At 47.0% G+C, this 15640-nt stretch overlaps 6 protein-coding genes across 6 annotated transcripts; 4 read left to right on the top strand and 2 right to left on the bottom strand.

Moving 5' to 3' along the window:
* Positions 1 to 238: 238 nt before the first annotated feature.
* Positions 239 to 2182, top strand: B0J16DRAFT_331841 (uncharacterized protein). Its single transcript, XM_046126642.1, has 7 exons — positions 239 to 470; positions 521 to 604; positions 653 to 693; positions 767 to 930; positions 1000 to 1634; positions 1700 to 1831; positions 1880 to 2182. Exons 1-7 carry the CDS (start codon positions 333 to 335, stop codon positions 2027 to 2029), a joined length of 1344 nt encoding a protein of 447 aa, XP_045985748.1. The 5' UTR covers positions 239 to 332; the 3' UTR covers positions 2030 to 2182.
* A 1411-nt stretch (positions 2183 to 3593) lies between these two features.
* B0J16DRAFT_331835 (Alpha/Beta hydrolase protein) lies at positions 3594 to 5593 on the top strand. Its single transcript, XM_046126641.1, has 4 exons — positions 3594 to 4040; positions 4089 to 4205; positions 4251 to 4851; positions 4898 to 5593. The coding sequence occupies exons 1-4, from the start codon at positions 3691 to 3693 to the stop codon at positions 5528 to 5530; spliced, it is 1701 nt and encodes a 566-aa protein (XP_045985747.1). The 5' UTR covers positions 3594 to 3690; the 3' UTR covers positions 5531 to 5593.
* Positions 5594 to 5718: 125 nt separating this feature from the next.
* B0J16DRAFT_50578 (uncharacterized protein) lies at positions 5719 to 6483 on the top strand. Its single transcript, XM_046133954.1, has 3 exons — positions 5719 to 6137; positions 6189 to 6314; positions 6371 to 6483. Exons 1-3 carry the CDS (start codon positions 5822 to 5824, stop codon positions 6442 to 6444), a joined length of 516 nt encoding a protein of 171 aa, XP_045985746.1. The 5' UTR covers positions 5719 to 5821; the 3' UTR covers positions 6445 to 6483.
* Positions 6484 to 6630: 147 nt separating this feature from the next.
* On the bottom strand, positions 6631 to 7572 carry B0J16DRAFT_379729 (Alpha/Beta hydrolase protein; the record flags this gene model as incomplete). The annotated part of the gene is made up of 1 exon (XM_046131019.1): positions 6631 to 7572. One exon carries the CDS (start codon positions 7570 to 7572, stop codon positions 6631 to 6633), a length of 942 nt encoding a protein of 313 aa, XP_045985745.1.
* A 785-nt stretch (positions 7573 to 8357) lies between these two features.
* Positions 8358 to 12437, bottom strand: B0J16DRAFT_393889 (uncharacterized protein; the record flags this gene model as incomplete). Its single annotated transcript, XM_046132095.1, has 4 exons — positions 11362 to 12437; positions 9829 to 11302; positions 8508 to 9776; positions 8358 to 8417 (listed from the first exon to the last, which is right to left on the bottom strand). The coding sequence occupies exons 1-4, from the start codon at positions 12399 to 12401 to the stop codon at positions 8358 to 8360; spliced, it is 3843 nt and encodes a 1280-aa protein (XP_045985744.1). The 5' UTR covers positions 12402 to 12437.
* A 153-nt stretch (positions 12438 to 12590) lies between these two features.
* B0J16DRAFT_393884 (uncharacterized protein) lies at positions 12591 to 15616 on the top strand (the record flags this gene model as incomplete). The annotated part of the gene is made up of 5 exons (XM_046132094.1): positions 12591 to 12846; positions 12904 to 13412; positions 13457 to 14879; positions 14929 to 15569; positions 15610 to 15616. The coding sequence occupies exons 1-5, from the start codon at positions 12622 to 12624 to the stop codon at positions 15614 to 15616; spliced, it is 2805 nt and encodes a 934-aa protein (XP_045985743.1). The 5' UTR covers positions 12591 to 12621.
* Between the last annotated feature and the right edge of the window lie 24 nt (positions 15617 to 15640).

Here is a 15640-nt window from a genome sequence, read left to right as displayed (position 1 = left end):
ATAATGCTGCAGTGCGTTGTAGTCAGGCATTCTTGCTATGTGGCTGAGTTTCAGCTGCTGCAGAGACCCTGGTCTAGGCTATCGCTATTACCAATAAATGCACATCTTGGGAATGAGATCTGCTGTAACAGCTCATTATGCATGATGACAGACCGCAGTGCACTGCCACTTTCGTCGGTATGCCTTGTCGCCTACTAAAAGCCTACTCTTAAAAACCAGAATTCCATAACATTGTTAAGTCTCAACATTCTTTCTGTTACTATTCCATCACGGGTCTCCGACCATATATTCTGACGTTTGTTTGAGAATCGCAGCATATCAATCTATACGAAATGGTATCTACAAAACCCACTCTTTCACCGGCAGGTTGTGTCAAGCCATGGGTACAAAAGTTTACCAATGATCCACGGGAAAGTTTCTTTGATCAGTTTGTTAGTTCAGATGATGCAAGATATGTCGAGATACAGGAAGTAAGTACATGGATGATCCGTGTCCGACTACGTTAACGTTTGTATCACAGCATGAGAACAATGTCAGATACACCGATGTCGCGATCAGGTCAGACGACTCCAGTGGAGGACCAGATCTTTCCGAGTTCTTCCAAGTATGATCTTTGCATGCGTTATGATGGTTACCGCTGACCTTTTATAAGCTTCCCCGAGAAGATGGGCCGCAGAAAGTTCTCAGGTTAATGTGCGTAGTACATGCTCGTGATTGAGATTGCTTCACGCCATATCACTTCCGAGTATTAATTCGTTTTTCGCAGGATCTTACCATTCAACACGGAGAATGACAATGCTCCGCCTTTGTCGTGGAAAGGGTTTCGAGAGCACCTTGACTTGCTGCATCTTCAAGACTCTTTCATCTACACTGAGAAAATGGAGACGCCCCCCACATGGTTTGAAGTCCCATTGCAATCATGGGCAAAAGGTATGCAGGATATTTTGATCCTTGTTTCTGTTTATATGCAGATTCTTCAACTAACAATCCGCTCCACAGGCTTCGTTGTTAAACCGGACAAATGGGATTCAAACCTTGCTAAATTCAGTTTATCCGTCGTCTACTCTCCTAACCGCAGAACTACGCACATTATGGCACATATGCTGCACAAGACTGATGTAGAGTATCTCCTTCATCGATTACAAGCGCTCAAACTCATTTCTTGGCATCCTCTTCTGGTGCCCCTCATCCTAATGGAGCAGAGCATGGAGAGAACTGTAGAGGATATTACTCTCATCAGAGACTCTGTCTATGCAATTGGGAAAAGGATAGGGACACATAAGAACTATCGCGGTAACAAACGTCACGAAGAACTTCATCACTACGCCTACGGTGAAAAGGTGTGGGAGCGACGCCATGAACAGGATGTTGACTTTGAAGCTGCTCCAGGAAAATTAACTTCAATCATTTCAGAGTGTGCTATGATTGAGGCCAAGTGTCACATCAATGAAAGTCTCCTTGATTGGCTATATGGGCTAAATCATAGACTTCCCAACGTTGACGCTTACGGAGATTTGTGGAAGAAGCCAAATACTTCAATGGTGGTGAAAATATCAACCTTGAAAATGTGGTCTGGAAACAATCGATCTCGAAGTGTCTATCTCGCCAAGAGAGCAGAGGCGCAGATGCAAGCTGTAAGTAAATGGATTTCAACGTGAGCTACCTAAGGAGTGACAGCGGGTCAGTTAACCAGATACAGTGTCAAAACCTCATGTCACAACGTGACAATGCCATGAATTTGAGACAAACCGAGGCAGCAGTTCGAGACAGTTCCGATATGAGAGCCATAGCATGGGTTACCCTTGCGTTCCTACCAGCGACATTTGTGGCGGTGAGATCTCTGTGTACTGTAAAATATCAATGTTCTGACTTGTTTGAGACATTCTTTAGTACCTCTTTCTTCAACTTTGAGCAACAAGGTCGACACGTTTCCGATTGGGTTTGGCTTTATTGTGTTGTTTCTGTGATACTTACGGTCGGTGTTCACGCAGGCTGGGCTGTGTGGATAAGGAAGGAGAGAAGAGTTTGAAGTGGAAACGCTTTTGACTCTAATATTTATGTTCTGAGAGATCGATCACTTAGTTCTAGGAAAAGAGTCCAAGTCTTTTGAGCTTTCTTGATACAGCAGTAGAACAGAGTTTTGGGTAAAATGAGATACAATACGAGATTGTGGTAACCGGATACTGTTAACCTTTTAATGTTATCAAGTTGAAACAAGCTTACAGAGACAACTGGTTCAACTGATAACACTTAGAATGTGAGCTCTGCTCCGGTATACCTTCTGTCAATTGGTGAATCTACATTGTCAAGATAAGGTTTGCTACCCTATGGTAAGAACAAGGGTTCTGAAACACCACTCATTAAAGAGGCATTAACGGCAGTTGAACTATCCAACTACTCCGTCCTATCGGTAAAACATCTAATGAACTCTCCGTCCGTGAATCAACTTTAATAGATTACTCATATAAAATGGCGCGACACATCCGAATCAATGCATGGAAGATATCGAGCATTACCGCATTTGCACCATAAGCCTCCATCGTCGCGTTCACCGAAAAGGAAACTGTCACGGGCGCCTCAAAACACTCAATTTCCAATGCCAAAACTCCAAACGCTGGGAAGTTGCCGTTGATTCAGATTGTATTCAATAACCTTAACTCAAACATTGCGGAACGTTACTCATGGTATGACGACATGCTAACCGAGTCCTCCGAGACCGCCACCTGGGTTGGGTAAATTACAGGCCAAAGGGCGCTAAAAACGCCCTGAGATCCAAGGTGTGGCATTCTCGAAGATGCGAAATGGCTAAAGAAGTTTATTTGACGGGTGACCCCGAACGCGTGGTCTCATGCGGGGAGGCGTTTTCTCCATCTTGTGATACATTTTATTTCTTTTGGTTTTGGACTTCTGGTATCAAGTCTGCGATAAATGATTGTCCTACGTTTCTGTGACGCTGGTATGCGGCTCACCGGTTATAACACCATCGGCTATAGCCTACAAGTGGAATGTGCCACAGGGGATATGAGTCTAGACTTGTTCAATTGGTGCACTGCATATGTTGGGTCACAAAGGATCCATCGCTGAGAGATATTGCAACATGATAAGGTCCACTGCCTCGGTTGGTATCACTCGTCCTTTTGTAGCGTAATAAAATGATGACGACTTGAAGGAACAAGGGTACATGTCAAAAGATCCCGAGATGAGGGGTCAAAAACTGCCGATCTATAACCCACCGCTAGACCAGATTTAGTAGATTAGAAGAAGCGAACAAAAGGTCCAGTGCCGATAAGACCCAATCCTTGTATTTTACAGTGGGCTACAAACAAGAATTGGAGAAGAAGCTCACCAGGAAAGGAAGGTCTGAGCATCTCCAATTCATCCCAGTGATATCTTAGCACAAAGATCATCCGTCTTACCGGGACGGAACTTTTGAACGCTGTTCCGCTTGGGGCAGCTCAAGCATGGTGCAAGGGTACTGTAAGATGCCGTTCGAACCGTTTTTCTCTCTACTGATCAATGTTTGGACATTTACGCGAGGATGCAAAGTGCCGTGTTTCCGTCCTGTGACATCAGTCCAATGACACAATATTCATGCACAGACTGTACACCCATACAAACCACTATATATAAAGACCACCCAGCTACTATTTACTTATCTCCTCATGACCACTCTACCCGTAATTCTCCAAAATGCGGTTCAGTCTGATCACAAGTGTCCTAGCCCTCGGCACTTTCGTCGAGGCAGGTTTCAACCAAGGCGCCATCAAAGCGTTCAACCGTCCCCATCCACGCAACTATGACCAGAAACGCGCTCCCATTCCTCAACCCAATATCGCCAAACGAGCAAAGTCTAAGTTCTTGAACAAGAATTCTGAGAAATTTGCCGTTAACGGGAGTGCCATTCCTGAAGTTGATTTTGATGTTGGAGAGTCTTATGCTGGACTTTTGCCGATTTCTCAAGATCCTGATGAGGAGAGGGAATTGTTCTTTTGGTTCTTCCCTAGTACCAATGTCAACGCCTCTGAGGATGTGCTGATTTGGTAAGTGGTGTGATGCCTGGAGTGTATTGGGTTGGGCTGACTTTGCAGGTTGAATGGTGGCCCCGGATGTAGTTCTCTTAGTGGTCTTTTGACCGAGAATGGTCCTTTCTTGTGGCAGCAGGGTACTCTGGCCCCCGTACCAAACTCGTACAGCTGGACAAACCTGTAAGTCCCTAACAACCCAAAACAACTTCTCGACTAACATCTCAGAACCAACGTCATCTGGATCGAACAGCCCGTCGGAGTAGGCTACTCCCAAGGCAAACCCAACATCACAAACGAAGTAGAACTCGGTCTTCAATTCGCCGGCTTCTGGAAGAACTTCATCGACACCTTCGACATGAAGGGTTTCACAACATACATCACCGGCGAATCCTACGCAGGCTTTTACGTACCTTACATCGCCGATGCGTTCATCACTGCTGATGATGACGATTATTATAAGCTTGGTGGTGTAGCTATCAATGATCCTATCATCGGTGATGCTACTCTGCAACAGCAAGCTGTTATCCTACCCTTTGTTGAGTACTGGGATAAGTTGTTCTATCTCAACGAGACGACGATGAATGCCCTCCGCTGGACACACGAACATTGTGGTTTTGACAAGTATCTTGAGAAATACGGTACTTTCCCTCCTCCTGAAGGAAAATTCGAGGTTTTGCCTGATCCTTATCTGGACACCAAGAATTATACTTGTGATATGTTCGACTGGGCATACTCAGCCGCATTGGACCAGAACCCTTGTTTCAACATTTATCACATCACTGATACTTGTCCTACGACATACAGTCAGCTGGGTATTGTCAACTCGGTAAGTCCCATACATTGGTGGTTTGAATTCGTGCTAATTGATACAGGGTGACTACTCTCCTCCTGGTGCTGAAGTCTACTTCAACAGAACAGACGTCAAGAAGGCCCTTCACGCGCCCGTTGACTCAACATGGTACCAATGCACCCCCTACAAAGTCTTCGGTTTCGGTGATCCCAAATCCAACCGCAGCGACACTTCTCTCGCCCCTGCCCAAACCGACGTTCTCAAGCGTGTGATCGAGCATACCAACAACACCATCATCGGCGTAGGTCGTCTAGACTTCATCTTGCCTCCCAACGGCACGCTCTTCGCTCTTCAGAACGTAACATGGAACGGAAAACAAGGCTATCAATCTTATCCCCAAGATAAACAATTCTACGTCCCCTTCCATCCTGAGTTCAACGGCGGTAGACTCAGTGAGGCTGGTATTGTGGGACAGTGGGGTTATGAGCGTGGGTTGACGTACTATGAGGTTCAGCTTGCGGGTCATGAGTTGCCTGGGTACAGTGCTGGTGCTGGGTACAGGGCTGTCGAGTTGTTGTTGGGAAAGATTAAGGATTTGTCAGTGATTGAGGATTTCACGACGCAGAAGGGGGATTATCAGGGGGATGTAAATGAGACGGTTACCAATGTGGGCTTGAACCATTTTGGACGTCCTTTTGGGCAAGGGTTTCTTTAGATATCTGAGTATTTAGATTAATCCTAAAACAACTGATGAATTAAGAGTATATCCCAATTCTTATACTATTATTGAGAAAGGTTCACAGGTGAATTCTACGCCAAACAGCAACTCTTTACCAGCTACAGCGCCATGCCAAGATATCTGCTCCTTTAGCTACATTTACCGTTTTGTACTTAATGGGTATTGCTTTAATCAGAGACCTCTCCATGCAATTGCATGTCGGTGCAGAGTTTCTCCCTCAATTGATTTGAACAAGATAATAAACATCAACTAAGAAAATCAAACGCCATGCTCTTCCGCTACCATACACTCAATCCACTGCACCTGAGTAAAGCCAAGACTGCGCCAAATCTCTTATTTCGTTCGTTTTACACTTCGACGGGCAAGGTCACCACTATCAGTCCCAAGGGCGAACCTGTTTCATATGACACCGAAATCATGATTGGTAAACCTGGCGAAAGCTATGTGTACATCAAGCTTGAAGTTGGTAGCGCTTTTAGATCAGCGATTATTCGTCAACTTGGACCAGTCGAGTCAGCCGTTGCGGGCCATCCCGCCACGCTCGCCCTGCAGTTTCATCATGATTCTCGTCACTTCGCACATAGTAATTACCACTCGTAATCTGAAAGCTTCCAACTAGACTAATATTTTGGAGAACTTGTTCCAATTCCTCGCATAGAAATCCCTCGGAATATCAGTCAGTCTGAGGGTAATCTTAGTTCTGCCACGCTCCGGCTTTCTGGCTGCTGGCATTCTATCACGATCAATGGAACATTCGATGGTGAGCATGATCAAGTATTCATATGGTCAGCTCTAATGAACCCTCTTTGTGACTAGAAAGGTTTGAACGAATGGCCAGAGAAACCGACCCTGAAGTCGATAGTGCATTGGAATTGTTAGAGGATAGCTAGTTTTCCCACATCAAGATATGGGCTTCCAGATTAACAAAGGTTCAACTTGCCAAATGGGCATGTATTACACTAATTGCTGGTAATTGTTCTTATCAGGGATACAAATACTGATAACCAGTAGGTTCACAAAGCCTTTCGAAATAAAAATATCATCTTTTTCCTGAAAGCTCAACGGATTTGTGACAATCAATCATATTCTATATGTTTCTTCAGAAACTCCATAATCACATCCCGTACTTCAGCCCCTTCGGGTGAATTTACAAGTGGCCAAACATGAAGCATGTCCTCTCCTTCGATGTACTTGAATCCCTCTAGTTCAACGCTTCCCGCGATACATTCTTCAGCGTTTTCTGACATGCCGCCATTGAGAAATCGGGCGCTCAGGCGTCTTGCGTCTGCACATAATAAGTCGCGCGTTCCGGAGAGGAGCAACGTCGCTGGCAAATCTGCAATGTTGCCAAAGAGCGGGCTGGCTCTGGGATCAGAAAGCTCCAAGCCCCCACTGAACTCCTCCGAGGCCAGGCGCAGACCATCAACGCCGAGCCATGGGTCCATAGCCTCCAACTCCCTGGTCTGGGGGTGGTTAAGGGTACAGTCCAGCAAGGGTGATATCAGAATAAGCGATTTGACACGTGATGCGACAAGTGGCTGTTTGCGGATGAGATGCTGCATCGTCAAAATGGCAAGCGTGCCGCCAACGGAGTCGCCCGCGATGCTGACGATGTTGGATTGCGTCAGGAGATCGCATAATCCTTCAACAACCCACTCAAAGGAAGCTGTACGCCGAGGAACAAGGGGGTAAATCGGAATCTCAACGACCAGTCCAGTATCCCTTGCAATCTGCGCTGCGAGTTTGTAATGCTGCGACACGATTTCGTTGACAAAGTCGCCACCGTGGCAGTACAACAAGGCAGGTCCGGCAGTGGCAGGCGAGGTTGAGATGCGGTACAGTGGCCATTCGTCGATATCAACGCGCTCGATCTTGACGCCTGGACCAAGATCCTCTGGTGGTGAGAAGCTCCTTGGACGGATGTACAAAACGTCAATGTACTTGCGCATGATGGATGTGCTTGTGAGTCGTTCTTTGCTAAGGCGCATCCATTCCTCGAGTCTTGGTGTACTAGCCATCTTGATAATCGGATGCGTGTTGATGGTCAGATGAAGATGCAAGGACGGAAAAGAGAGGGCGTTTTGTAGCCAGCCGAAATCTTGTGTTAGGGCAAGGCGAAAAGCAGGTCCCGTGTAGGGAGAGGTGCCACAACGCCTCATCCAAAGTGTTAATATCTTCAGAAACCTTATCAGACGGAGCATGGATCACCAACTGCCATTTATTTCGATTTGTGGCTACAAGAGACGAACAAGGATGACCTAGAGACATAATTTCAACTCTGACTGAAACGATTAACTCGCCAGGTTGTCACATAGGAAATTACACAAGTGTAATTCCTTTCTCTTACGAGCCCCGTTGTCGAAGAAATTCCCTGTAGACCTGTGTGAAACTTTAACCAACAGGTCACCTTCTTAAGATACCAACTGGACTCTTTTGGGATTGTGAAAGAACTGTCGTCTTGATTTCGACCTTCGTGACGGCTTTGTACCAAGAAAAGGATTGAGCCAGCGCAGAATTTACGTCATAAAACTCGACGAGCTCTTTCGCGCCCGGACTCCACGCATATTGATTTCCGGATTCCGTCAGCGTATGGAAGTTCAGATTATTAGGTCACCGGGGCACGAAGATGCCTTTAAGTGCAAGTTTTGCATTATACTTATAGATTGACAAATGCCTATGATTGAGAAACATTAATCTGAATCTAGTAGCTATAATGGGCGGGGCTCCTGTTTTGTAATCTTGATATTTATCCTTACTAGTAACCTCTCACTCAGTGGCTCCCCCCTTTTATTATATAACTGAATCAGACGAAAGCCACGACTGAGGCGATCAAGTCGCATGCTTGACCAGGCAAGCAAGCTTCCTGCAATGGTAAATAAAAGTCTTTGGTCGGTGATTAGCAGCCGGATTTGGGTTTTCTGGTCGAAATATCTACTTACCTAATGAAACTGACCTTCGGATCGATATTCTGTCGGTATGGTAATTTAACGTATCGCCCCCTACTTGCATATTCCTCCACCCAGGGGGCATATTCGTCGAAACCTTCTTCTTCGTGATCGGGATTCGCAAAGCCAGCAAAATCGGGAAAGACAGAAGAATCGAAATACCGCTTCCAGGAAAACCTTTCTCCACTGTCCCATGTCGAAGTATGCAGTTCGGCCGTGAACAGGGAAGATAAATCTCCCTCCCAGCCTTCAATTTTGAATCTTTGATCCTCAAATACTAATACCGAAAGATAATGCAAAGTGCTGGAGCCTAGGTAGTCATGCGACTTCAATTCCCAGCCGCTTCCACCGGCGAACATGGCATGGTTAATCATCATACCTGTGTCAACCTGATCTCTATCAATAGCTGCCATCTGTATACCCATTCCCCATAGCCGTACGGGATTATGGTTGTCGGGCTGAGAACGAATATACGTATCTCGGCTGGTTAAAATGTTGCCTTCGACTGTACGCCTGAATCGCTGCACCGGTTGAAATTTCGTGAAATTGGAGAAGGTATCTCGGCGCGGATGAAGAACGTGGCAGAGGTTCTTCTCAAGGTGTCTAATGAGTTTCCATTGTCGGAAGCTTTCGTCCTCTAAAGCTCCAGGATCGTCGGTAATGTGGCTCCAGGTAGGATTGCAATGAAGAGGCTCCCTTGGCGACGGCAACGTGAGAAAGCTTTCTTCACGGATCCAATTTCCAATTAACTTAAGAGAGTAATTGAAACTCGGTTTAAATCGCTCCCTGGTCAGCAGTAGGTCAACTATTATTTTATTCCGGAGGTCGTCAAGTTTCGGCATCCCAAAGCTTGAGTCGTAGCCTTCATCGAATAGATAGTTGCCCCATTCTACGTGCATAATTTGCGACATTACGGCCTGTTGTGTACTTTCGGCAAAGACGTCAAGACGTAAGATGACTGGGAGATCGGTGCTGACGAAGGCGGACTCCCTGACGGCAATACAGAGTTCTCGAAAGGTGCACCACACTTGGGCATCTGGTTTTGTTATCACGAGTGGCTCATTGGGATTTCCTATGGTTCCAAAGTCTGTCAAGGCCATAGGGGGTTCCACGTTGCTTTGAAAACAATCGCTGCCAACGGATGCTGTGGTCTGACTAGGTGAAGTTTCAATAGCTGTGCCCAATCTCTGGGCAATGCCTATATTCGGCCAGCTGTGTGAGGTCTGATCACCATTCCAAACATTTGCTTCTAGTACTCGGCAACCACCGGTGAGCATCTGGGTATCAAATTAGTTCATGGTTCAATGCGGACGCTATCACATGTCTCACCTTTCGGTACTCATCTATGATCGTAGGCGGGTTAGTTGGACCTCTGCCCATCGGCGCAGGGATACCATGACTGGTGTTGATAAAATAATCCGAGATTACTCTCGAAGTATCCTCCGTTTGAGGTGCCTGGAGGCCTTCCACGCAAAATCGGAGCATCAGCACGATAAATGTACTCGCATCGATGCTACCCACGGCAGCTAGTGGTTGCATAAAGTGGGCAACCGTTTGGCCCTGGACACTATCCGAGAAGGTCATGAAGGCTAATAGGGTCAGGCAATCTTCTCCGGTAGCTGTTTCTCCTCCATGGATCGATAGTCCAAGTATCTCCCTGTAGAGAGTGAACAGAACATTGAGTGTTGTCTGGTTCCAGGGAGGTAAGACATAGCCCGAACCAAAGAGTGCAGAGGCTGCCGAGGTTACGGAGTCTCGACTTGGCCGTACGACAGTTAAGGTTAACAATTTAGTATTTGGTAGGGCGTCTCCCTCAGAAAGCTTTAAACTAGTTAATAATTCAGTACTTTGCCGGATGTCTTCCTCAGAGAACCCTGGATTAGTTAACGGTTCAGCGTATCCGGGCGTTGTTTTGAAATTTCGACCTTCGAAAATCTTGAAGGGCTTGGTAGCTCTCTCGAATAATCGCTGGCGCTTGGACCGTTGAGCCTCAGGGGCAGATTCGTCAACTGTAATATCCTCTTCTTCGTCGACAGAGGCCTGTTTAGTAACTGATACCGTGTTTCCATCCTCAGCCTCGGCAGATTCGACCTCTTCCTCATCAGCAAAGTATATCCCAATTCCAGGTGTATCCCGTGGCCCGGAGTGGATCAGCTGGTTCATCTTTGATAATCTGTTGTGATCGTATGTTGATAGCTGGAGGCAGGGTGGAGCTTCACCACACTCTGTTTGAGATCCTTCCAACCAGTATGTGAGAGCAGCCCCCTCATCTCCAGACTCGTCGTTATAGGATCCCACCTCGCCTCCGAGCTCAACGTCGGCAGACTTTGGCCAGGGGAGAGATCGAAGGGAGAAGTCGTGAACATGTTCGAGTACATGATCTATCAAGGCCGGGGAATCAGGCGGCCCCATAGTGTTACAAAGAGGACAAGCGTTAATTCCCATCCTCGTTAGCATAGAAGATGGCGATATGTCTGAAAGCTCTGTTGTAAAGGTATGAGATGCTTGGAGATGGTCTATCATGGCAGTCATGGTTGTGAATATCTGCTCGGCCTTGCATTCAGGGCATTGCCAGACTGGAGTATGGTCATGTCGAAAGTGCCGTTCTAGCATTTCTCTGCTACTGTAGTAGACATTTGGAGTCGGGCAATTGTCGAAAACACAAGTATATGGGCGTACATCCTCGCTTAAGTGCTTCCTATCCTCTGACATTAGTATCACTACTTCCGGTTTATATGCGGGCCCATTGCTTGAATCGTCCCAGTGTGATGCTTCAAGTATATCAAACATGTATATATGGCGGCTAACCATTGTGGTGATAGCATTGCCAGAGGTATCACAGTGAGGTAAACACTTTCTTACCTCCACATCTTGTCATTCTTGACTTCGGCGACAGATAGCATCTGGCAGCAACATGGACACTGGACCAGGGTCTGATTGCTCCCAAACCTTGGTCTAGGGTAGCGGGCGGATGCTGTTATCTTTGTGATTACGGTCATTGGAGATGATTCTGTCTTGTGCTGCAGGTCCACGCTGTAATGTAATTTGCTACTAGGATAAGTCGCGGTGGTTACAGAAACGGGACGCGACTGAAGGTGTTCGTCTGGCCTGGGAGGAAAAGCAATCGACGGAGCTTCGCTGGCGGACTTGTTCTCCGTCGTTGCATCAATTGGCTCATGCAGTGGTTGGTGATATGACCACGCGTGGGCCTGGCCTACGGCCGACGCTCGTGATTTGAGGCCCACTGAATGCAACTGAGCTTGAATAAAGCGGTTTCTCCGTCTCAAGTTTGCTTCTATAAGGTGACGCTGGAGTGGCGATAATGACTGGACTTTCAGCTGATACTGATGGTCAGATTCGCGACCTTCCATGCCAGGGCGAAGAATAACAATGCATTCAAGATGCTGCTTCAACTCAGTGTGCTCTTCTGGATTGAAAAGACAGTCTGTTTTGTGTAAACGAGACTTTCTTCCTGTCCGTCGAATGGCTAAAGCAAGCGCGACAAGGCTCTCTAGTGTCGAGTCGATATCAAGAAAAGACTCTTCTGCAGATAGTCCACGCTCAATCAAGCTTTTACAATTCTCCAGCGCTTGACTCAACATGGTGAGATTGCCCTTTACCAAGGAGAGATCAATCGGTCGGTCTCTTAGCCTAGAGTCGAGTGAGGCCTTGGATGGAGCCAGCGCTCCAATTCCATCAATCCACAGGTTGAAGTCCGCCATGCGACACTCAAATCGAGTGAAGAGGCTTTCCTTATAGTATTCTGGCAACGTTGGAGAAGTTCCATTGCCCGGTTCCTCTTCGCTATCGGATCCTTGAGGCCGCTGCGTATTGAGACAGAGTTCAAAAAGCTGCAGGCATTTGAGCGAGAGTTCACTGGCGGTCGATGTCATATACTCCATTGTTAAAGCCTGGCGAGATGGCAGTCCCAGGAATTGGTATGAGATTGCTGATGCAAAAAGAAATCTTTGATCATGCCAGTCTGTCAGATTAGTGATGAAACCTTTCAGCTCGTCACATGACTTCCATGCAGCTGTTTGCCGCTTCATCTGACCCTTCCCAGCCTTCCATAACTTCCACCTCCCATAATCCTTACAGCCTGATTTCATCTAACCCGTTGCAATGGATTTCAATGGTTCCAGCACATGCGAGATGCTGAAGAAGGCTGCCGAGGGGGTTTACTTATTAGTGCTTTTTTGCGGGATGCGACGGCAGTGCCGACTTGCAGGCGAAGTTGCGACAAAGCTTGGACTGATTGCGGGAGAGACATTGGCTAAGTACGAGGTTGATGACGAAGTTGAAGCCTTGGCTGCTGTCATACTCCGAATGTTGTCTCAAATGTGCATAGTCAGTTGGTCGGATGCTACCACTCCTGTTGCAAGTCGAGGCCGCTAATTTTATCAGTTTCCACAACCCGTAGAAGATCGAAACGACCCCAGGCAAGATTACAGGGATATTGCGCTATATACAAGGCCTGACAGACGAGCCCTTCTCGAGGAGTGTATATCCAACTTCTTCTTCTATGACAACAAACTATCAGGAGAGCTTAGAGCCAAATGCGACCTATTTTTGTCAACGATCAACCAGGACGAGCCGAATCAGAGATCAGGTCTTGAACGATTGACCGCAGGTTCGAGATTGCCAGAGCCAGACGACTACCCGTCACATGTTATCAAAAACCTGTTTACGTCACTTCACTGGCAAGCCTACTGCAAGGAGAAGCAGGAGCAAGGACAAAATTGGTTGCAAAAACTCAAACCTCGACCTTCAGTTGACCATCCCAACCTCCCACATCCTGTGAGACTTCATCTAGATACAATGCCACTGGTACAAGATAGCCATGCCCAGTTCGAGGTCATTATCTCTTCTGAAAGCATGAGTTACTGGCAGTATCTGAGACTTGGAATCCCAGTGTATGTTTAACTCAAATACATAGTCAATTACTCACCAGCCGCAGACGGACCAAAGGCCGAAAAGGCCGAATCGCATTCGCAGATGCCCCAAATAACGATAGAGACAGCGAAGTGGTTTGTACCCACAAGCGAATCAACCCGGACTACTTTTGCCAAATTCTCAAACGCCAACTGTTTAACAACGTGAAATTGAACTTTGTCAAAGGCGTGGGGTTGGTGATGCTACCACCGCCGGCTCCTCTAGAGAGGTTCTTATGTGCCGGGGAAGGACTTCGACTATCTTCAGTTATACAACATTATGAGCTGAAAGACAAAGATAAGTTCGTTCTTGCACACTCCATTGCGAACTCTTTTTGGAGATTCTACGGGACTGATCTCATGCGGCAGAGGTGGACAAGTCATGACGTCTGGTTCATGCAGGAGCGGGACCATCATAACCGGCCTAAGGATCAAATAGCCCTGCAGGCTTTTCTCCCTCTTGAATTCGCGGACAATAGTACAATGCCTGAGGAACTGAAAGACGAGATGAGCACCCACCCCTTCCCTCATATCCTGGGGCTTGGTATAGTTCTGTTGGAGATTGGCCTTTCACAACCCTACATATCCGATCTAAGACAACCTCTGATATCACGCCTTAATAGAGACCACGGACATGCGATGAGCCTACTGGGGAGGCTGGAAAAGGCTCCGTGGTCCAGACCGTCGCATAGGGACATATTTGCGAGGGCAATTGAAAGCTGCTTGGATCCAAGTAAATTCATGGTTACTGACGAGACATTCAATCCCGATACAACGTCAAAAGCCAGCGAGGACACTTCAGATAAAGGAAACAGTTCAGGAGAAGACAGCTCTCATCATAGGGTGTTGGGTGGAATCTCAACTACCGCAACAGGATCAAGAACTGGTCAGCATAGCCTTGACACAGGCGCTCATCACAGAAGAAATAAGCTTTTCAGAGAGATTGTTGAACCATTAGCGAAACTCGCCAAGGTTGCCTTCAAAACAGACCAGGGTGCGGTAAGCTATCTAGAAAGACGCAAGGTGAACACACCGTCGCATAGCACGACAGTATCCCAACTAGCCTCGTTTCACATCGGCAAGACGGTGATCCCCAAGGAGTGGCTAGACAACCTGAAGCACATCAGCGGACATATATCGCGATTGAGGCAGCGGAAAGAATACGGGTATGAATCTGTGAAAATTGCAATTCTGGACACAGGATACGATCCGCAACTGAAGTTCTTCAAAAACCCTCGCCGAGCAGAATGCATAAAAGCCAGTAGAGACTTCACCTCGCACGACAGAAACGGCTACATAACCGATACGACAGCTGAAGACTGCTATGGGCATGGCAGCTTGATGACTCGCTTGGTGATGGAAGCAGCTCCGTTGGCTCAGATATGTGTTGGACGAGTGGCTGAAAATACAACCGATTTGGACAACAGAGCCGAGGAAATTGCGAAGGTCGTATGCCCGCTTAACTTGTCGTTTACAATCTGCTAACGACTCTCCAAAGGCTATTCGGTGGGCCGGACTACAAGAACAAGTCGATATTATCTCCATGTCTTTTGGCTTTCCTCTTGATAACGGTTTGATATCGAGAGCTATCGAGGAAGTCGAAAGAGAACGAAGTATTATATTCCTAGCTAGTGCAGGTAACAATGCTGGTTACCAGGGAGAAACCTTTCCAGCAAGGCACAAGTCAGTAATCTCCGTAAGAGCAACGGATTCCCAGGGTACCTTCGCTGCCAGCAATCCGCTGATTGACGAGCCTCAAACCCTCTCCTTGGGCACGTTCGGAGACGACCTCCCTGACGGCATCACGAAGGATATATCAGATCGCTTTGGTTCACATGTGTGCGATCCTGGATCATCTATAGCAACGGCAGTAGCGGCTGGTATAGCAGCATCTACCATATCCTATGCCGAGGTACTTTCAGTTGTCCTTTCGGTTCCAGCAGAGGAGAATCCTGTAAGAAGTTTGAAGACGGGTGAGGGGATGAGGCGCTTACTGGGGAAGATGGCTCCTGGGCAAACCGGTAATTACCGTTTTGTGAATCCGATCTGGTTCTGGTATGAGAATCGGAACCCGTGGAGTGCATGGGTCGCGATTTCCCATGCGGTGTCACCCTTGAGAAGCCGGCATGATAAGAGGCAGTAAGCCTTTTAAGTATCTACTTACACTTTCTTGATCTAGTTGTTAATTGACTTCTGTATTTTGGAACAGA

This window comes from Fusarium flagelliforme, assembly GCF_020744385.1.
Source record: "Fusarium flagelliforme strain FIESC 12 MPI-CAGE-AA-0113 chromosome Unknown B0J16scaffold_2, whole genome shotgun sequence".
Classification (NCBI taxonomy): domain Eukaryota; kingdom Fungi; phylum Ascomycota; class Sordariomycetes; order Hypocreales; family Nectriaceae; genus Fusarium; species Fusarium flagelliforme.
Note: the sequence above shows the minus strand (reverse complement) of the source record. Positions and strands in the feature narration are given on the sequence as shown.